At 40.8% G+C, this 23772-nt stretch overlaps 1 protein-coding gene across 1 annotated transcript in view; it reads right to left on the minus strand.

Moving 5' to 3' along the window:
• TXNRD3 (thioredoxin reductase 3) overlaps positions 1-21868 on the minus strand; it is a 47549-nt gene extending 25681 nt beyond the window's left edge. The window contains 7 exon segments of the mRNA NM_001256217.2: positions 954-1096; positions 8755-8874; positions 10703-10775; positions 11019-11123; positions 12832-12941; positions 13958-14018; positions 21494-21868. Coding sequence (NP_001243146.1) covers positions 954-1096; positions 8755-8874; positions 10703-10775; positions 11019-11123; positions 12832-12941; positions 13958-14018; positions 21494-21736 — 855 coding nt within the window. The 5' untranslated portion in view covers positions 21737-21868.
• Positions 21869-23772: the final 1904 nt, after the last annotated feature.

Consider the following 23772-nt stretch of genomic DNA (forward strand, 5'->3'; position numbering starts at 1 on the left):
CAACCATGTGTGCCAGGCAATTTGAGAAACACAACATGTATTTCTGCTGTGTTTCATGTAAATAATATAATTCAAATTGGCCCATGTAAGATTTTAAAGGGCTGACTTTATCCTATTATATTTTTTTAGGGGTGAAATATATCTTTAACTGAATAAAGCACATTATCCAAAATATAGATTATATGGCAAATGATAACAACCGTTAAATCTAGGAATTGAATATTTGGATATTTACTGTGTTATACTCCCAATTTCCTGTTAAATTAAAAAAATTTAAATAAAATGCTGAAAATAAGCATTGAAGGGCAGCTTTAAATGGACCATACCTCACACATTTCTGAGATAACAGCTGAATACAAAATAATCTAAAATCTTGTGAAGATTATCTCACACTGTGCTAACAAAGTACAAAAATAAACTAGATGATGAGGACAATATCTGATTGTCATAATTCCAATTAAACTGTCTTCCTCAAAATGATCTCATTTTCCATATGTATTAATCTAATAATATATAAATATTACAAAGATAAACATAAAACACACTAATTCTAATGCTACTTTATCAATGCTTTTATGAATAATATAATATCGGAGTTCTAGTTAAGGTTTCATTTTTAGGAAGGATTCCACTAATAAAATTTTGATCTTTTTAGTCCTTTAAACTTTGAACTACTTAGTTTAAACATGTTCTCTTTTAAGACGGCAATAAAATCAAAGACAAATAACTTTAAATTAAGAGTTCTTTAAAACACAATTTCTTCAAGTTAACCAAACACGTAGAATTAGCAAACAATATGGGAGAAACACACACACATGCATGGCTGTGTGTGTGTGTGTGTGTGCACGCACGCCTGTTACGCCCCTTAACATGCAACATGAAATTTTAGTTGAAGGCAAGTACAAACAATTGTAAAGAAAGGAGATGAACAAGACAAGAAACTCAAGCACTACCTTTATTTTATGATGTTCAACAAATTCTCCATAGGAATTGACATAGGCCACAGCCTTTTCCCTCAGAGACAACCTGTAGCCCCAGTTTAGAGAGCTGATGTGGTTCTGAATCGCTTTTGTCATTGTCTCCCAGTTGTGCCTCACTAAGAAGAAATAATCAGGGTGAAGATGTTAGGTGAATTTTACCTTTAATGGTAAATTACATATAACCACACATGAGCCATACTAACAGTGCTTTAAAAATCAAGAAGTAGACAATCAGTAACTTAAATATTTTGTATGCCAGCCATAGTTTATACTCTTCCTAATTTATATTACAAAGAATGTGGAAAAATCAAGAGTTCTGAAAAGAAGAAAACTGGAAAAAGTCCATGGAGGAGAAAATGGGGAAACTGGCCCTCATATGGCAACGCCTGCCACGACGTAAGGCAGGAGGCTCACCTCTCCTCGGTGGCACCTCCTAGAACCCTTTCCCACTCCATGGGACCTACTTTACTTGGCCCTTGGATGGGAAGAAGACCTCAAGTCAGTGAGCTTGGTACACTCACCTCAACAGACTGGCATGGTTCCACTCTCATTTGGTTCACAGGGCAGTGGTTTCATGACGGTGAATATCTTACATGTCTTTACAACAAATATGGTTCACGCTCACCACTGCCAACCTTCAATATTACAGTGTTTACTCATTCCTTTGGAAGGTGGGGCAGGATTCGGGTGTTGGAATTCCACGTCATCCCTGTATCTTCTAGGTGGGATTTACTGCATAGTGTTCACCTTGTCTACAGATGCCAGATCCTGAAGGTCACCCTGTGCAGCTCTATGTTTATAAGATGCAGGCGTCAGCCCAGCCAGGGCTTTCATCATAACTGGATGAGATCCCCGAAGACAAATCAACAACCTGAGGTCAAGGGTAACATCTGGAAAATTACCCCATCTATCACTGTCAGGAAATGCCCCCCTACTCATCCAGGGACATGGGATGTTACCATGCAGGAAAGGGAGTCGACTGGAGGGGACAGTCAGTGCACAGAGAAGCTTAGCCAATGTCAACACACACGGCCCTTTCTATGATGCCAATGTACCAGTCTCCTAAAATTTTGCAACCCAGAATAGTCGTTCTTCTTACTACATTACCTCATCCTCCCACACCCTGTGATGTTGGTTATGATTCCCGAACCTGTCCCAGCAGTGACCACGTCACCACAATGGCACATATCCTCACATCCTAAAGATACTTCCTCCCCAACCCCCAGAAAAGCTTTTCTTCCAACCCTTAAACTATTTATCCTAAGAATCCTGTCAGCTCAACTAACAGTTCATGTGTCCTTTTGTTTCTTGTTCTTGTTGCAAAAGGCATCTTAGATTAGAGGCTCTCAAATACAGCTGCACATCATAATGGGAATCATGTGGACCTATACAAATCCTAGGACCTGCCAAAAACTATGGAATCAGGAGTGGGACCCCAGAACCTGTACAGTTAAAAAGCTCCTCCTGGAGTTTTTGATATGCCAAATCAATGAACTGGCACTTTGAAACCACCTGTTCTACTGTTTTATTGATGTGTTTAGTCCTGCAACAGTATAATATTTTTAAATACTGAGAAAGGTCACCCTCTATACTTTCTCAAAGGTTGCTTAGCTATTTTCACATATGTATTTTTCAAAACGAATTTTAAAATAATCAGCCAATCTCCAAAAAGAAAAAAAAAGTCTCATGGAGATCTTACTGGACTTATATAAAATTTACAAACCATTTTTGAGATACTGTCTTCACAATATTGAGACATCCTCTATAAAATCATAGTAAATTTTTTGTTATGCCTTTATATTCTTTCCTTATATATCCTGTACATTCCTGGTTGAATTTATTTCAAGTTTTTTTCATTTTTTGTTACAATTTTCCATTATACATGTGAGTATGTGTATATATTTATATTACACACATCACACATACATATATATACACATACACATGTATATATACCTATATACACATAAACACACACACATATATACAAACACACACACAAACATATTTTAAGAGACGGAGTCTCATTCTGCTGCCCAGGCTGGAGTGCTATGGCATGGTCTTGGCTCACTGCAGCCTTGACCTCACAGGTCCAAGTAATTCTCCTGCCTCAGCCTTTCGAGTAGCTGGAACTACAGGCATGAGCCACCAGGCTCAGCTTATTTTTCTATTTTTTATTTTTGTAAGGAAGGGGTCTCGCTATGTTGCCCAGGCTAGTCTCAAGCTCCTCATCTCAAGCAATCTTCCTGCCACAGTCTCACAAAAGCAATCAACTTAACTCATTAGTTCTAATATTTCTTGTTTAATCTCTTATATATTCTATGTATGTTGTATATAATCATGTATAACATAACTCATACATTTAAAATATCTTTTTATTACTTCTTTTCCAATCTATGTACTTTTTCTATCGGCCCTTTGTGTGCACTGATCCAAAGCTCTAAACAGTGCAGATATCAGTAGTGAATGTCTGATTCTTGACTTAATTAAAATACCCCAAGTTCTTCTCCAATAAGTATTGCTTCTGACTCTTCTCCACCATGTGAAGAAGTATCTGTTTGTTTTCTAAAGCAGGAATGGGTATGAGATTTGTGTGAAATGCCCTCAGAGCTGAAATCCTGGCCATCATGCTGATTCTGTGCACTCCTGCTGTGCTATCCTGGGCTGACCCCCTTCCTGCACCCCACGGCGAGCCCTACCCACTCACATTTGTTCCTTCGAGACACTACCAGAGAGGATTTGCCAATGCTTGCCCTAGAGTTTGGGCACCTCTATGGGGTATAGTTTTCTATTTTTAGACTATCTTTCTGTATCATGGTTATTTCAGCCTCCAAAAAAAGGTGGCTTTTCTAAGTCTAGCTTTTCCAGAACAGTGTAAATCAAACTTGTCCAACCTGTGGCCCACGGGCTGCAGGAGGCCCAGGATGGCTTCAAATGTGGACCAACACAAATTTGTAAATTTTCTTAAAACATGAGGTTTCTTTTGTGATTTTTTTTTTTTTTTTTTTTTTTTTTAGCTCATCAGCTATTGTTAGTGTATTTTATGTGTGGCCCAAGACAATTCTTCTTCCAATGTGGCCGAGGGAAGTCAAAAGATTGGACACCCCTGGTTTAAATTATAGAGGAAGTGCCTGTTACTTGTAGATTTGGAAAAATGTACCTGTAACACTAATGGTACCTTTTGGAGACTGGGTTATTCTTACACAATGTTTTTTCTTTGATTATTCAAGTCAATTCTGGTCATTTATATTTTCATAGAAGATATTCCTTTTCATCAAGATATTTAACATTATGACCACTAATTTTTATACTCAATTTGTGGCATCTCTCCCCATCTGTAGTTATACTTCTTTTCTAATGTCTGATGCCGCATATCTGTATGAGTTTCCGCCCTTATTTCCTTAATTGGATTTGCCAAACATTTGCCTATTTTATTTGTATTTTCAAATACAGTCTTGGTTTTGTTTATCAGTTCTATTTGGGAAGGGAGCTAACATTAATTTCTGAGTTTTTCTGTTTGCTTGTTTTTTGCTTATATTCAACCTATCTGATATTAACTACCACTGATATTATTTACATTTTCCTGCTATATCATTTTCCTGTTTAAAAATTTCTCATCTAAAATTTTAAATAGGAAATTCTTAATTTCCTACTTAAAATGTAAAATTTCCATATTTTCAACAATTATTTCTTTTGGTTTTAGGTATTTGTCTTAAGCATAGCATATGGAAGAATTTTGCCATCTACTAACCCAAAAATCTGACTCATTCAGCTTTATCCTATTAAGTAATATGACTACTCTTATGTAAGGTATCTTATTTTCTGTTGCTATTTTTGTTTGTTTTAACTTGTAGTTTCATGTTGCTTCCCTTTCTATTTTTTCTTTACTACCTTCTCTTTGTATATTTTCCCCTTTCTTTTTAAACTTTCACTTGAAAGCTCATTCAGTTTCTAATCTGGAAATTATCTATACATTATAAACTTATTTTAACCTATATTTCTCTCTCTTTTTTTTTTTTTTTTTTTTGAGATGGAGTCTCACTGTCGCCCAGACTGGAGAGCAGTGGCATGATCTCGGCTCACTGCAACCTCCGCCTCCTGGGTTCAAGCGATTCTCTTGCCTCAACCTCCCGAGTAGCTGGGACTACAGGCGCATGCCACCATGCCTGGCTAATTTTTTGTATTTTTAGTAGAGACAGGGTTTCATTGTGTTAGCCAGAATGGTCTTGATCTCCTGACCTCGTGATCCGCCCGCCTCAGTCTCCCAAAGGACTGGGATTACAGGCGTGAGCCACCACGTCCAGCCTAGCCTATATGTCTTTATCAATATCAAGAACGCAAGTATCTAGAACATTCTCCCAGAACATGATTTTGGCACGCTTTGACTTCCTCTCTTTTGCTGCTCAGATTCTGATGACTTCTCTTGGCCCTTTATTGAGTCTATACCTAAATACACCATGTGTTGGCTAGCTAAGTATTTCTTAGTCAGCACTCCAAAGCTGACTTAGAAAGCATTTTAGCCGGGCACGGTGGCTCATGTCTGCAATCCCAGCACTTTGGGAGGCCAAGGTGGGCGGATCACCTGAGGTTGGAAGTTCAAGACCAGCCTGGCCAACATGGTGAAACCCCGTCTCCACTAAAAATATAAACATCAGCCAGGCGTGGTGGTGTGCACCTATAATCCAAGCTACTCGGGAGGCTGAGGCAGGAGAATCGCTTGAACACAGGAGATGGAGGAATGCAGTGAGCTCAGATCGCACCACTGCACTCCAGCTTGGGCAACATAGTGAAACTCCTCTGTCTCAAAAAAAAGAAAAAAGAAAGTATTTTGTATAGGGGGAACTTTGAGGAAGCTAATTATAAGATTTTACCCATTCAAGGAAATTAGAAAGTATTTAGAAATATTCAGCACTTAGAACAGAATTAACGTCATTTGACCCCACGGGGGCAGGGAGTGCAGCAAAGCAATGTGTGCAGACATCCTGCTATCTCTGAGAATGTAAGACAATGGAGAACAGACAGAAGCAACACACAGAAAGGTCCCCAGCTGGCACAGACCACACAGGTCTGATATCACCCACACAAGACACCTCTGCCTGCTGTGTCTCCAACACAGAGTGAGTGCTGTGGTTCACCCTTTACAGCCTCTTCCCTACCACTGAGGTTTTAGGGGCTTCTCCCCTCTTGGACTCAAATAGTTTTGAAACAGTGTAGATATTTATTTTAAAAAGAGATTCCATAAGTACCTGCCAAGTCAAAATGTGCATAATTCAAATCCTATTCCATTTAGCCTTTCTGCAGCATTTGATTCAGTTATGCTCTTTTTAGATTCCCTAAGGCCCCAATCATGCCCTTAAAAAAGCCAAACTCCTCCTGGCTTCTGTGATTCAACTCTCTTGGTTTTCCTCCTTTTCCTCACCCAGTTACTATAGGTATTAAAATATCTCAGTGTTCTGTCTCTGTTTTCTATGCTTTTCATTCTCCCCAGTCTCCCATGTGCTGTGCCTCTCACACCCAGCTCTCGCCCAGCTCTCTTTCGGGAACAAACCTTCCTCATACAGCAAACTCTACCAGGATGTTCCTAAGGCACCTGAAGTACAGTGTCCAAGTAAGATGAAGGGTTTAGGGAAAAGAAAGATTTTTTTCTTTTTCCGAGACAAGATCTCATTCTGTTGCACAGGCTGGAGTGCAGTGGCGCAATCAGAGCTCACTGCAGCCTTGACCTCCTTGGACTCAAGCTATCCTCTTACCTCAGCCTCCCGAGTAGCTAGGACTACAGGTGCATGCCACCATGCCTGCCTAATTTTTCTATTTTTTGTAGAGTAATTTTTCTATTTTTTGTAGAGACAGAGTCTCACTATGTTGCCCAGGCTGGTCTCAATCTCCTGGGCTTGAACAGTCCTTCTACCTCAGCCTCCCAAAGTGCTGGGATTATAGGTGTGAGTCACTACGCCCAACCAGAAGAAGGATTCTTGAAAGCAAATAAAACTACCCCAAAATTACACTGCCAAGTCAGGAGGCCTCATTTTATCTACAACCAGCTGATCCTAGCTTGACCTAAGGCTCTCCATTGAGTTGACTGGAGAAATGTGTCCAGCATCAACCCATTATCCTGAACTCAACCCCACCCTGCCAATAAACCAAAGCTGCCTGTGTTTTCTATCTCAGTGAACAGTATTCCATTTCCCCCCCAGTCTCTCTTCCTGTATTCTTTCCTCTCCCTCAATCCATATCCTACCATGACCTGGATGCCCTGTCATAATCACCTGGCTACGGTCAGAACCAGGATCATCTATGATGCTTTAAATGTGCACGCACACTGCCCACATCTACCAGATCAAAATCTCTGCACAAAGAGACAAGTGGTTTGTAATTTTTCTTAAAGTCCACAAGACATTCTGATACACAGCCAAGTGTCTACATCCAACTGGCCACCATATCTGGTCAATTTTATGCCTTCAACTACCCTTCAACCAGACTTCAGTCTTTGCTCAACCCTCTGTCATTTCTTGCCCCCACTTCCCTATCCTTTCCTCTCTTTTCTAAGTTCCTCAGTGCCATAAAAGGTGTGAAAGTTGTCAGAATCAAAATGGAGTAACTTGTGTAAAAAAAAAAAAAAAAAAACTCTCCGACAAACAGAGGCGGGGAAGGCCATGAAGAAAGGGTTTCCTGGTTTCTATGCCTGATAACAAAATCATCACAAAGACTACAAAAACCACAAACTTGCCCAAAGGCCATCACAACCTAACATAAAAGTACATCTTCCAGGACATCTGCCCAGCAACTGCCTGTCCAGCCTCAGACTTGAGTCACCCTAGTTATTGATCCTTGTAGCCAAGGATAATCATTTCGAAACAATCATATCCTCCTCCTCATTTTTGCGTAGGAAACAATAGTTTACTATGGCACACATATTCCAGCTGCAGTGCCCACTTCCCAAATAAGCATCATTTTCTTTAGGGAGTTTTTTTCTGCTTGCTACTTAGCTTGACAGTAGGACTCAGAATCACAGCCGTGGCTCATGCTCCTCTCCTGCTTCAACTCCCTTCATCTACTCTTCACTCCAGCCACTATTAACCCCCCAAAGCACCATGTTTCCTCACATCTCCATAGTGTTCATCAAGCTGCTTCCAGTCTTAAAGGTCCTACTCCTCTGTGACCTTCAAGATGCAGCTCAAGGGTCACCTTGTCTGAAGAGCTTTCCCTGACACTCCCCCACCACCCTCAAGGCTACATAGAGCCAATACTCAAAGCAGCATGGCTAATTTGAGTGCACTGAATGGATCTCCTTGTCTCTCTCCCACGGACTACATGCTGCTTACAGGCAGCTCTGTCTTCCTCACATCTGTATCCCCAGAGCTTAGCCAATACATGTTTACTAGATGAATTTCTTTTCCACTTTTCATTAACCAAAGATATATATAACCACTGAGAAAAAATGTTATAATAACAGATATAATTCAAACAATAACCTTTGCTATTCTATTTTTCTTATACTTGAAAGAAGTCTGAAAATAGCGATTACTTAATCTTTTACATTCTGCTAAGGGTGTGGAATTGCTGCAGCTGAGACAATTCCCTCTCTAGGTGGTGAGGCCCACAAGAGCGGTGGGCCCTTTTGCATCCTCTATGCTTGGCTGACACAGTGGCTTCCTAATGAATGTTCATTAAATGAATTACGAACTCAACTATAAAAATATGAATACCAAGTCTTTATCTAAAAAACTCATTTTTTTCTTTTCTCTCAATCTACACTTTATGAACCATTACTCACCTTGTTGATTATATTCCCAGCCAAATTTCCTTGAGTCACATAATGCCTGCCCCAAAAGGGCAGCCTGATGCATCAATTTCTTAGGAATACAACCTACATTTACACAAGTGCCACCAAGACCTGAGAAAGAAAATAAGTTTTAATGCTTCTTTGTGTGTCTAGTTTCACACATCTGCAATCATATTATATTAAAACATGTGGAAATGACAAGCTCAATGGTGGGGGGGATGACACCCCACCCCAAAATAAGACACAAGGGATTAACCCAAATTTTCCAACTACGGGTTCACAGAAGAGACCCAAAGATGAGTAAAAATACAGATGTGCATGTGAGAAGTTTTCTGGGCACAGCATCCAAAACTTTCACTTCAGTCTGATCCACAGAGATCAGAATGATCTAAGATTAATTAGATATGTACTACACCAAGGGTGAGAATCTCAGCTCCCAGCCCTGTACTCTCCATAACTCTGACTCCTCGGAGCCACGTTGTCAACTGCAAGCTGCCTGGTCACATTTACTCTGAGTCCTGAACAACACAAAATGGATTATGCAAAACGGAGTGCCCCTTTGCAGGGCAGGTCTCAGATTCTCTCTGACTGCAGGTCTTCTGGTATGCCAGATAAGTAGGATTATTTCTGGACAAGAAAGGGAGAAAGGGAGGAGAAAAAGAGGAAAGAGGCCAGGGTGAGGGACAAAAAACAAGTGTACACACACCACAAGAACATTATGAGAAAAATCGAGGTAGATTAGCTTTTGTATATAAAATTCTAGGCTATAACTTTCTGAGTAAGTTTGAATTTTAAAAATCGATTTTTACACTTTATGTGAAAAAAATCTGCCAGAAAATTTTTTCTAGCAGAAAAGAGAAGACACACTTGAGTTGGGTAACTGAAGGATTAACAGAGAAATTATCACAAAGGTGTAAGCAGGAAGAGCAAAAAGGGATAGAATAGTTCCCTAAACTAGTGACAGCAGTGTACCATTGGCAGCCCCATGTGAAGGTACAAGGAGACTGAGTGCCACCACACAGAGGGAGCCAGCCATCCATTGGAGGGGGTGGCCTTCCACAGGAAGATGCAGGGACCCAGCAGGGAAGGAGCCAGGGGAATAAAATCCCAACTCCACTCTCCCTCTGCCCTCTTCCCGTTACCCCAAAGTGGCCAAGCTGCCCCAGAAGCCAGAGGGCAAGGCTGCCAACAGATCAGTCTTATGGAGCGTACAGCAGGGCAGAGGCAGAGGGGGAATGCATTTAAAAAATAAATGGAAAACATCCAGCACAAAATCTATGTGCTCTTTTCACTGTGGAAAAACAACATGGAAAGGTGAGCACTCTAGTCTACAGTAGACAGCAGAGTCACAGGGCTGGTCATTGGTCTCCTTGCTAAGCTAAACTGTAATTATTACATACACTCACTCCATCAGCTATTGTGCAGCTAATATAGTCAATTATGAAACCGACACAGAAACAAAGAAAAGTGTTTCTGGCAAACTTATGTGACCACGACACAGTACATACACTGTGACCTCAACTATACACTCAAAAAAATACTACGGCAGAAGTGCTGAAATACTGTGGTCATGGAATTTTTTTTTCTTTTTGCAAAATCTTCCTTATTAATGTTTATATTATCTTTCCAACATCACTGCTTGTTAACTATATCCTCACTAAGACTCAGTTTCTTTTTTTTAATTTTTTTAAATTTTTTTATTTTTTTGAATAGAGACAAGGTCTCACTATATTTACGGGCTAGTCTGGAACTTCTGGGCCTCTCAAAGTGCCGGGATTTCAGGCATGAGCCTCTGGGCCAGGCCTAGACTCGCTTGTTTTCTTATCCAAGAAACAGGCGAGTTATACCTCTTGAGATTGTTGTGAGGATTAAATGAGATTACATAAAGCAAACAACATATGTAAAGAGCAGAGAGGAACAACAGAGAAAAACAACTTACCCCAGGATGTGCCCTGAGGTGACGGGACAACAAAGTCTAGCACCATAACTTTCTTTCCCAAAATGGCAGCTTCCTACAAACGAACAACAACAAAAATTACGTATAAAGATCTTGTCACTTTCCTGACACTCCCTCAATCTTTGTCTTCCGTAAAAGACTGTTTTTGTGTGACACACAATCTTTTACCTGAATTATACCAGCTATTACAACAAAAGCTTAAACTGTAACATTAGTTTGTTTTTTTTAAAGTAGCAGAAGAAATAGCTATGGCAGTCATCAGGAAAATTATCTACGAGTTTCATTTCTATATTCATACCTTCGCACATGAAAGGCCTCCAGAACCACCACCGATGATGATGAGATCATAATCATATGCCGAATCTTCCTGAAGGAGCTTCTGTAACAAACCACTCTGATATGCCTATGGTTTAATTACAGGAGAAAGAACACTGCAGAATTTAAAATTTTACAGCTATTTATGTACACCCTATGTTCAATTGGTATGGATTTCTTTTATAAAAATCTTAGGAAAAATCTATAATTCATCTAAGTTGGAATTGTAAATTTATCTGGATGCTATTTAAAAACAGGGTCCAACTAGTTAGAACTTATACCAAAGTACATATGTTTTTGTCCCTTCTTACACCTGACAGCTAGGAATGTGTCAAATAACTTAGAAGGTTGTGGCTCTGTACCTATGTAAGATGAGGTCATTTTCCTTGGTCTAATTATCAAAATATTATAGTCAAGTGCAGTGGAATAGCCAAGTATCATTTTTCATTAGCTCACTTGTGCTAGTCTTCATTTTGAAAACAATTCTTATGCATTATCAGCAAATTTTGTCATGGCGTCTCATAAATCGATCTAACTTTTGTAGTTACACTGGTGAGCTTCCTTTACAACACCAACATGTCCCATTTTCTTTCAGCAACAGTCATGATGCTGGCCCTGGGCCGTATCCTCTTGCTCATTTGGCCTTCCTTGTGATCAGAAGTAGCTTAGATGATGTTAGAGGTTCGATGTGTGATTTAGTAACAGTTTTCTTTATGCCAAGTCCGTTGCTCACTCCCATTACCTTGGCTTTAGACAAATACCATGATCAAACTAGCCCTTCCTGTAACACACAACAGATGCTTCAAAACTACGTGGACTCACCAGATGCCATGTGTCCCCATGAAGAATGGGTGCCCAAGAAGGTTTTAGGGACATTCTAAAAAGGGTCCCTATGGCCTCCTTACTTTTAGGTGCCCTTAGGGAAATCCACCTCCTCAGAATCTGCCATCCAAGAAATATCTTTCTGTCTTGAAATAATAGAATTGCTCTCTCTGCATCTACAGATTTATTCTTGGACATCATTTTCCAAGTTAGGATTGGCAAGACAAGCACTTCAGAAGGTGTTTACAGGACTTACCACTATGTGAACTAGGTTATAAATTCTAGGACTAATAAAGCAGATTGTTACTGCATAAGGATGCTGATCATAAATTAACACACAACATAGACAATCTTTTTTCTCCACAAAAATATAATTCTTAATTAAAGTCTCAAATACAACTATTTAATCAACCACTGATTACTCATATTGTATACATATATAAAGGATATGACAGAGTAGAATTTTAATAAAAGTAAATAACTAATTATAAAATAAGGACCTTATTTAATAAACAATTTTTATCTATCACTGCTTACCTAACAACTCCTGCTCATTTGTAGCACTCTAGGAATCAAAAATCAAAAGCCACAGGCCTTTGGCAACCACCCCAAGGTTAGCAGTCTTAACAGGAATTCTAATTGTCCTAGATAAGAATGGCAGTGTTGACCTCTTTCTACTGGGCAAACATTAATGTTATCTCTCCCTACCAGGAGGAAAAGACCTGGGATGTCTCCAGGGTGGCCCACTGGTTTGTCCTGGTGCCCTCACACAAAAATCCTAGCTTCTGAAGTTCAGGCTGGCAGAAAAGCTAATTTCCCTTAAAGCAATCAGTATTATCTGATAATTATCCTATATGCTTCATTTTATAACTTCCAAAAGATGAGTGGACTCCTAAAAACCATTTTCTCCTCTTTTAAATACTTTTTTAAAATGTGAACAAACAGCATTGAAGAACATATAATACTATTATTACCTGGAAAGTTTGGTCACATCCACCTACATGCACTTTATTCACGAAAATATTGGGCACGGTTTTCTGATTAGTGATTTCTGACAGCACTTCTTGAACCCTGGCCCCATCATCTAAAGAAGAAAAAAACTATATATAAAAACACTGAAAAGAGTTTCAAATCTTTGTGAGTTAAACTAAAGTGTTACAACACTCAAATGTTCACATGTACATACTCGTAACAGGTCAGTGTGTTATATAACTTTATGAAATGATAACTCAAGAGGGGAAAACATCCTTGCTTTCAAAGAAAATCTTAAAAAATAAAGATCTACTGATTCCTTCAAAGATAAACCCTTCAAAATTAGATTTTGACATATTATTCAGCGACTATGCCAAGACAGATAAGAGCCCTCTTTAAAGAGCAAGAATCAAGATAAAATCGCTGTAACAAAAACCCAGAAAATACTTCTTACAATTACATTTGAAAAATGTTTATGGTCATAGTCCAATGTTTATCTTCCATCCCTAAAAATAAAACTGGTCCATCACTACTTAAGACTACCTTATTAGTAAACCCTTTAGAAAAGTCTCCAAGATTCAAGAGCATTTCATTCATTAAGGCAACTTTAAAGTGAGTCAGTGAGGTTCTATGAAGGCAGAAATCAAACTTGTTCTGTTCATCACCATGCCCTCACCCATGAAAAGCTCCTTATGTGTAAAGTGCTGAACTAATATTAGATGTATGAATGCCAAGAATTCAAAAGTATAAAGCTAAAAACTTAATGCACTCTCCCTGGTGGATGACACAGCCAGGAAATGGGAGCAGATCCTTTTCATTTGTTACAGCTTTATCTGTTCTGCTAGAGAGCTGGCAGATACATCTGAAATGCCTTAAGTACTTCAAAGGGAGCAGCTTATACATCTTCCTCCCACTCCCTTCCCTCAAATATGGAAAATGTATAAATAAAAAAACTACACCAATTTATCTGCCACATTAGGGTTCATTTTCTGCATGGCTGAATGTAGACAAAAATGCCTCATTTAACCCGAAGACAAGAGTAATCTGAATTGAACAAAGTAAATGGAAATAAGTCAATCTCGTTGGCATTTATTATAAACAACACTATGTTGTAACTGGTCTACTTACCAACTTGATCAAGTTCCAAGACATTACATTCGACTCCCAAAGAAGAAAAGAGTTCTTTCACCTGTAAAAAAAAATTTAGCTAAGTTTCACTCTCAGAAAAGATTCAACAGCTATGAAATATGAACATAGTAATGAGAGATGTCAACAATAAATGTTCTGGAGGAACAGGAGTTCTAGCCAACGTGTGGTTTTTGTTTTTGTTTTTGATTTTTTCCTTTCCTCTACACATCTTCCCAGAATAATCTCAGGCCATCCCTTGCCTTCTTTTTACTGTCTCTTATGACTTTCAAATCTACAACTTTGGCCCAAATCTCTTTTCTGAACTCAAGATAGGCAGTATCTATTTTCCACCTGCGTGTCCCACAGGCATCTCACAGGCAACACACCCACAATGCTACTCCTCTCCTTCCACTCAGTAAGACCCCATCTCTACAAAAAATAAAAAAACAAATTAGCCAGGCATGGTGGCACATGCCTGTAGTCCCAGGTACTCAGGAGGCTGAGGTGGGAGGATCGCTGAAGCCCAGAAGTTTGAAGCTGCAGTGAGCCATGATCACACCACTTCACAACAGCCTGGGTGACACAGCAAGAAGACCCTGTCCCCCTCCAAAAAAGTACTATTAGTTCTAGCCAGAGCAATACCACAAGAAAAGGAAATAAAAGGCATCCTAACTGGAAAATAAGTTAAATTATCTCTGTTCACAGACAACATGATCTCGTGTGTAGAAAACCTAAAGATTTCACAGACACACACATACCAAAACTGTTGAAATAAAGAAATTCAGCAAAGTTGCATTGTACAAAATCAACACACAAAAATCAGTTGATTTTCTATATACCAATAACGAACAATCCAAAATAGAAAGTGAGAAAAAAATTTCATTTATAATAGCAACAAGAAGAACTAAATACTTAGGAAGAAACTTAACCAAGAAAGCAAAAGACTTGGATGCTGAAAACCACAAATGTTGCTGAAAGGAATTAAATAAGATAGCAACAAATAACAATATCCCATGTTCATGGATTGGAAGATTTTATACTTGCAAATATGTCAGTAGTACCCAAAGCAATCTACAGATTTAATGCAATCCTTTTCAAAATCCCAATGATCTTTTTTTGCAGAAATAGAAAAATCCATCCTAAAATTCATATGGAATTTCAAAGGACCCTGAATAACCAGAACAATCTTGTAAAGAAGAACAAAGTGGAAGAACTCATGCTTCCTGATTTCAAAACTTACTACAAAGATACAGTAATCAAAACAGTGCCATACTGGCATAAAGACAGGCTTACGGACCAAGGAAGAGACCAGAGAGGACAGAAATAAAGCCTCACATATACAGGGAAATGATTTTTTACAAGGGTGCCAAGACCATTCAATGGGGAAAGGAGAGTCTTTTCAACAAATGATGCTGAGAAAACTGGCTGTCCACTAACAAAAGAATGAAACTGGACCCTTACCTAACACCATGTATGGAAATTAACTCAAAATGGGTCAAAGACCCAAATGTCAGAGCTAAAACTACAAAACTCTTAGAAGAAAACATACGGCAAAAGTGTCACGACACTGGCTTTGACAATGATTTTATGGATATGATCTCAAAGGCACAAGCAACAAAAGAAACAACAGACAAATAGCACCTCACAAAAATTTGAAACTCTTGTTCATCAAAGGACAGTTATCTACTCAGGAGGCTGAGGCAGGAGGATCATTGAGTCTAGGAGTTTGGGGCTGTAGTGCATTTTGATCACACCTGTGAATAGCCACGGCACTCCAGCCTGGGCAACATAGCAAGATGCCATCTCTTAAAAAGAAAAGAGGACATTATCAACTGAGTAGAGAGGTGACCCAAGGAACTGAATAGGGTATTTGCAAATCACATATATGATAAGGGATTAATATCTAGATTATATAGAGAACTCCTAAAACTCAAGAACAAAAAAGTTAAAACCCCAACTTAAAAATGGGAAAGCACTTGAATATATATTTCTTCAAATAAGAGATACAAACGGCCAATAATAAGCACGTGAAAAGTTGTTCATAATCACTAATCTTTAGTGAAATGCGAATCAAAACCACAATAATACTTCACATCCATTAGGATAAGCATTATTTTTAAAAACAAAGAAAATAACAAATGTTGGTGAGGATGCAGAGAAACTGAGACCCTTGTGCACTTTAGTGGGAATGTAAAATAGTGTTGCCACTATGGAAAACAGAATGACAGTTCCTCAAAAAATTACAAATAGAAATATCACATAATCAAGCAACTCCATTTCTAGGTATGTACCAAAAGGAACTGAAAGCAGAGACTCAAATAAATATTTGTACACCCATGTTCATAGAAACATTATCCATAATAGCCAAAAGGTGGAAGGAATGCAAGTGACCATTGACAGATAAATGGATAAACAAAATGTGTTATATACATACAGTGGAATATGATTCAGTCTTTAAAAGAAAGGAAATTCTGACACATGCTACAACATGGTTGAATGTTCAGGACATTACTCTAAGTGAAATAAACTGGACACAAAAAGACAAATACTGTATGACTCAACTCATATGAGGTACCTAAAGCAGTCATATTCATAGAGACAGAAAGTCAGACGGTGGTCATGAGGGGCTGGGAGAAGGAGGAAAAGGTAGTAAGTGTTTAATGGGTATAGAATTTCAGTTTGGGAAGATGAAAAAGTTCTGTGGATGGATGCTGCTGATGGTTGCACAACAATGTACATGTACGTAGTGCCACTGAACTCTACACTAAAAAATAGTTAAAAATGGTAAGTTTTATGTTATGTGAATTTTATCACAATATTTTTAAAAAAGCAAAAGCAAACCAATGGAAATATAAATTTGTAATTCACAAATGTATGAATTCAGGACTGGGGAAACATGGCTTAAAATTAATGTGGGGAAAGTACTTCTAAAAGTCAGGGCATTTTATTCACTGTATAGTTTGCGTTATTATCTTACATCTGTCCTTTAACATTGACTTTCCAACTAGTCCAACTGCCTCTACACTGAGCCTAGTTTCATATGATGGCTAGATTTCAAATCACAGGTCAGACGCTGCTCACAAGCGTGAGATGACTTTTCTTTGCCACATCATTAAGTCCACACTTATTAGCAAGCATTTTAAGACCTCCTTGGCCAGGCACGGTGGCTCACGCCTGTAATCCCAGCTCTTTGGGAGGCCAGGCGGGTGGATCACTTGAGTGCAGGTGCTCGAGACCAGCCTGGGCAACATGGTGAAACACTGTCTGTACAAAAAATACAAAAATTACTGAGGTGTGGTGGCATGCACCTGTAGTCCCACCTATTTGGAAGGCTAACGTGGGAGGATCACTTGAGACTGGGAGGCAGAAGTTGCAGTGAGCCAAGATCAAGCCACTGCACTCCAGCCTGGGCAACAGAGCAAGACCCCATCTCAGAAAAAAAAAAGACCTCCCTAAATCACCTTTGAAACTAAACTTCCAGCCATTTTCCAATGAATCTTCCTGATTCCCTTGCATATACTTTGTGCTCAGCCATACTATTTTCCTTTTATCGTTATCTATCTTTGCTGATACTAGTTTCTTAACTAGATGCTCTTTCTTACCTACAGACTCTCAAGGACCAGCTCACATGGCATTTTCTTAGACTGTTCTGATCCTCCACGGAAGCCACTGTTTTATCTCTTATTCCCACAACTCTTGTTTTTCTTACGCACTTCTTTCTACACATACAAGCTGGTTGATTACAGCTCAATTAGACTATGAGCATATGGGAGGCAAGACCAAGGTTTATTCATTTCTGTGTCTCTGCAACACTAAGCACCCAGTAACACTTATTGAATGCCATTAGCAGCCCAATGAAGAAACAAATCTCTCTCTTTGACTCTGCAAGGATAAGAACATATGTGGAATATGGTGTCTAATTTTGGGGGATACATTTAAGAGGTTCATGGGCAAAAAGAAAACTGTACAACCAAGTTAGTGACCGGCCACATGTAAAGACGGACATGTAAGAAAGCAGGCTACTCAGTCAAGCAAGAAAAACACTTGGCGAAAGTACTGGAAGATCTGCCTTCCAAGCAGAAGCAAGGTTCTTAATTCTATCCACTAGAGCAATGCTCACCTCCAAGAATGAATATTTCAGAGAGGCAGATTTTGCTTCACTTAAAAAAATTCCAATAATCAGAGTTGTCCAAATATGTAATGGGACTCAAAATGGTGGCCACATTACTGAAAATGTTAACACATACAGAATAGAGGATCATTTGTCCTAAGATTTTCTGTATCAGGAAAGATTTGACTAACATTATTTAAGATAATTCACCCTACATTATGCACCTGACACTATTGTCTAGGCCCCAGTAATACAGCAGTAGACAGACACAGTTCTGATCTCTTGGTGTTTATGCAAACTACAAAGGACAACTCTTAAGAAATATAGATAGAAAACAGACCCCAGAAATAGTCCAACACATACATGAGAACCTGATCAATGATGAGTGAGCATACGAACTAGTGTGGAAAGGATGGGGTCTCCAAAAAAGGAAACAGGAACACCTGAGAAGTCACAAAGAAGAAAACAAACTGGATCCCCACTCCTATTACTAATATCAATCCCAAGTAGACGTCAAGAATGTAGGTATGAAAAGCATACTATTCAATTTTCAGGAGCTAAAACAGGAGAATATCTTTATGATCTCTGAATAGAAACAGATTTCTTAAATAAGACACCAAAAGCAAGCCATAAAAGGAAAAGAACGATAGAAGCAAATACATTAAATTTACAAACTTCAGTTAATGAATAGATCCTTGTATTAGTCTGTTCTCCCATTGCTATAAAGAAATATGAGACTGGGTAATATATAAAGAAAATAGGTTTAATTGGATCACGGTTCTGTAGACTCTACAGGAGGCATGATACTGGCATCTCCCTGGCTTCTGGGAGGCCTCAGGAAACTTACAATGATGGCAAAAGGCAAAGGGGGAGCCAGCACTTCACATGGCCAGGGCAGGAGCAAGACAGTGGGGTGGGGAGATGCTACACACTTTTAAATGACCAGATCTCATGAGAACTCACTATCATGAGGACAGTACCAATGGCATGATACTAAACCATTCATGAGAAATCCACCCCCATGATCCATTCATCTCCCACCAGGCCTCGCCTCCAGCATTAGGGATTACATTTCAATATTTGGGTGGGGACACAGATCCAAACCATATCAATCCCATAAAAAGAGTGAAAAAGGAAGCTAAATCTGACCGATTTTCTACAGCAGCAGGTCCTCAAATAACATTATTTCATTGCAACAGTGATTTAAAAAACTATTTCCAGCCAGAGCCACTGTCAAGTGGAGTTTGCACCTTCTCTTCATGTTTTCTCCAGGTACTCCGGTTTCCTCCCACATCCCAAAGATGTGCATGTTAGGCTAATTGGTGTATCTACATTTTCCCAGTCACAGAGAGTGTGGGTGTGTGTGCAAGTGCACCTGCAATGGGATGGTGTCCCAGCCAGGTTTGGATCCCGCCTAACACCCTGAGCTGTCAAGATAGGCTCTGGCCACTTGCAACCCTGAAATGGAGTAAGTGGGTTGGAAAAGGAATGAATAAGCAAATATAAATTATTGCCAAATAAAACTTCATCAAGTAGACAATAATCATATAGATGCAAACAATAACGAATGCAGTGCACCCTCCGCCCCTAACAAAGGGACTCTGATTTTGTTTTTGAACTGCCCAGTGGCACGAGGTGCTCCTTAAAATTCTGCTTTGCAAACATTTTTTTATTTCACCCACCACCATTAGAACCCAACCTCTCCTGACTCACCAGAAATTGGGTAAATAATTTTCTTCCTTGTTCTCACTAATCTCTCTTAAATGTATGTATAGCTCACGTTTATTTCAATGTTTAATATTAGACATGTTTTGGGTCTTTATTTAAAAGTCTGGTGATTTCTTTTTGTGGTCAGAAATATGCCATAGGAACTTAACTCTTATTTCTATCGATTAGCCTACAATAAAACTGGTTTTGTTACAGGCCATTTGGCTTAAGGTTGGTTTCCAAGAACCTATCAACAATGTTGAGTGAGCACTTACTGTATACATAACCAAAGGATAAGCATCCTAAATATATAAAGAATAAGTCAGTACAAACAACTAAAAACCACTGCATAGGAAAATAGGCAAAAGGCCTGAAAAAAATGAAAAACACGCTATATAATTTCATAGAAGAGGAAGCTCAAATGACCCACGAACACACTGGACTTCATTTGGGAAATGCAAAATTAAACCATAATGGAATGCCATTTCAAAACTGCCAGAATGGCAAAAATTAAAAATGTCAACTGTTAGCAAGGATGTAGAGCAAGATGAACTGTTACAAACTAGGAGGAGAGTAAATTGGTATCACTACTTGGAAACTCAGTTGGGCATTACCTTGCTAAGGTAGAAATCATGCATCCTTTATGACCCAGCAACTCAGCTTCAAGATACCTATTCTAGAGTTAAGTCATTTATAAATGCGCTGGGAGTTACGTGCAAGAATAAGCATATAGCTGTACTGTTTTTTAAGACCAAAATACTAAAAACAGCAGAATGATAAACTCCGGTATGATTCATCCCAGGGAATAGTCAGCAACGAAAATTAATGAACCCCAGCTACAGATACTAACATGCACGAATCTCTGAAACATAACTGTTGAGGAAGAAAACTGCAGAAGAATACCTATGTATGTATGGTTCTATTTATATCAAGTCCCAAAACAGGCCAAAAGGAACCAAATATTGATGAATAATATATATATATATTTGGTAAAAATGTAAAAAAAAAAAAAGGAAATTTTGCATAGTGGTTAACCCTGAGGGAGGGAGGAGACAGCCAAGGAAGCTTCTACAGTACTAGTGTCACTTTATTATTCTTAAAAATATATATGCATAATATATGTTTTAAGAAACTATACACATCAATGTAAACTTCAAATATATTTGAAAAACACAGCCTATAATTTCATGAACTCAACCCAATAGTTTATGCTTTTGCATACTGTCTTCCAAGTATCATTTTTCAACTTTCTGTAAAATGAAGTAAATTCCTAAACGTTGAAAGTCTGTACCTTACACGTAGGTTATCACCCAAAGGCTCGTTTCTAAGTGAAGTATTCTTAAACTCAGAATACATTTGTCCTTAGAAATAATGCCGGATTCCTAGTCCGCCCCGAAAAGTTAAGGCAGTGTGCATGAAGCTGAAATTACCTCAGTCGTCCTCACAACCTTCCCGTACCTTCGTTTCACAAAAGGGGGAACTGAGGCTCGGCACAGGGTCCTAACACGGGTCGAGGTCACGCAATTAGGAGAGTTTCTGTTTTGATAAACTATCACAAGCCCACCTCAGGGGACCGGGGAGAGGAGAGGACGGACGGCTGACCTCACCGCCGCAGCCCGGGACCCGCGGGCGCCGCGGCCCGGACCCGCCCTGCCCCGGGTGGCGTCCGCGTGGCGGGCCCGGTCGCGCGCGGTGGAACCGGCGAGGGCCGCGCCTACCCGAGTACTATGGGGACAGTAGCTCTTGCTGAAGATCACCACCCGGCTGCGCTCGATGAGGCCCAGGAGGCGGCTGCGCAGCTCCTCGCGGGCCTCGGACGAGCGGCTGGGCCCGGGGGACGACAGGCGGGCACGGCGCCCCGGCGGCGACAACACGCGCGCCCCTCGGACATGGCCCGAGCGGCGGTTGGGGGCATCGCCCGCCTTTCCCGGCCCGGGCGACTGCGGCGGCGACCGCTCCAGAGTCTCGCTCTCGCTCCTGGCCCGGCCGGGCCTGCTCACAAACCGAAACGCAGGCGGCTGCGGCCCCGGGACGGGGCCTGAAGGGCGGCGAACGCTGCCCTCGCTGGCCACTCTCACCACCCGCGCGAATCCTCGAGGCAGCCGCTCGCCCCGCCCCCCAGCACCGCCCCGCGCATGCGAAATTGGGTCCCCCGCCCGCCCGCAGCCTAGGTGTCACCTGCCCTTCACAAAGGGGCAGGTACCAAGCGCGAGCCTCTTTATCTCCAGGTTGTGCCTGCGTCCGGAGACCACCCAATCTTGGCGATGGCGCTCAGAGATGGCCTCTGTGCAATGCCTTTTACTCCTAATAATCCCCAACAGCCCCTTTAAACCACCTTAAAATATACGTTCTTCAATTTTTATGGGAAGTGTGAATTGGAAAGATTGATATTTTTAAAAGTTTAGATCACACAAGCTAAATAAATATATTGCGTTTGCTATTGCAATGCAGCTTTAATGAGTTTCCTAGGTTGCTACCCGTCAGTTCCCTTCTACATAGAATTCCAGAGCCACCCCTAACAAAGGGACTCTGAAACCGCGAGAAGAGGAATCCTCTGTCCATTTCGGTGGATGAGTGGAAGACCTCGGAGCTGAACTTGCCTGCAGTGACTGAGTTAGCCGGGCATGGTGGCGGGTGCCTGTAGTCCCAGCTACTTGGGAGGCTGAGGCAGGAGAATGGCGTGAACCTGGGAGGCGGAGCTTGCAGTGAGCTGAGATGGCGCCACTGCACTCCAGCCTGGGCAACAGAGTGAGACTCCGTCTCAAAAAAAAAAAAAAAAAAAAAAAAAAAAAAAAAAAAAAAAAAACCTGGAGTTTCCTTCTTCTCAACAATTCTTTACATTTCAATTAAGTCCTCTAGGCGGAACCCATGCAATAACCAGAGCAGGGGAAGGAGCCTAGTAGGTACTTTACGCTTTTTGTTAACCTGTGCACTCAGCGATGCTGGAGTGCCTGTCATGTGCCAGATACTGTGCTGGGCGCTGCGGATTTGGCAGGGAATGAGGCTGGCCGCCCTGCTCCTATGAGGTGTGGCTGCGTCTCTCCATCTCCTGGGTCCCGTGAGGCACAACCAGTCATGGGGCCATTGTTCAGGTGAGGACACATGTCCAGGATGAGGGGGGAGTGTGTGGAAGCTACGGGCCTTGAAGTCAGGTGCATCCTCCTTTTCCCTGAGACTAATCTGTGGACATGACCCATGTCCCCAGCCGTCGCCCTCAGGGAGGTCACAGGGCTGGCCGGGTCCCTGCGTGAAGTTTCATCCAGCACCCAATCACAGTGCCTGTGATTTTCACATTAGCTTGGGTCCTCCTCTTTGAGCCATGAGGGGGAGTAATCAGGGGCACAGACCATGACACTCTTGCATGGCACAGCCTGGCCCATCACACAACATTGATGGGTCATTGACATGGGCAGGCTGAAGGAAACAGACATTGATGGGTCCAGTGACATTCAGAAATATCCACAGGGTCCCTTCTCCCCTGCAGTTGCCACCTGTCAGGGCGCAAGTCTGAAATGTGATCAGGGACCCAGGAAGTGGGGGCTGAGATGATGTGGGCAGAGTCTTGGGGCCTGGCAAGCTCCAGGCCATGTGACAGTTTCAGCCCCCACATGCACAGAGCTGCCTCTGGCTGCACTCACAGCATCTTAATGAGCACGCTGCATTTGTCATCTCCTACTCGATGACAGGACTTTCCCCTTGGCTCAGTGTTTCCTGATGTTCTCAGGTGGCACCTTTAACACTCAGAAATTAGAATTCATTCTGGGCATAGGTCACCACCACTTCCTTCCCCTCGCAAATGTTCTCCCGTGTGTGAATCAGGAAGCAGGTGGGTCCAGAACACATGGAGAGGCCAGGTGGTATGAGCCGCATACGCAGTGTAGAGTTAGGAGTGGGTGCAGGTTCCCACTCTGCCACCAGCTAGTGACCAAGTGCCCTCAGTTTCCCAAGCCTCCAGAGTTGCCTGGTGAGGACTTCCTTAAAGCATCACCGTGAGGTG

The sequence above is a fragment of the Pan troglodytes genome, chromosome 2 (assembly GCF_028858775.2).
Source record: "Pan troglodytes isolate AG18354 chromosome 2, NHGRI_mPanTro3-v2.0_pri, whole genome shotgun sequence".
NCBI lineage: Eukaryota > Metazoa > Chordata > Mammalia > Primates > Hominidae > Pan > Pan troglodytes.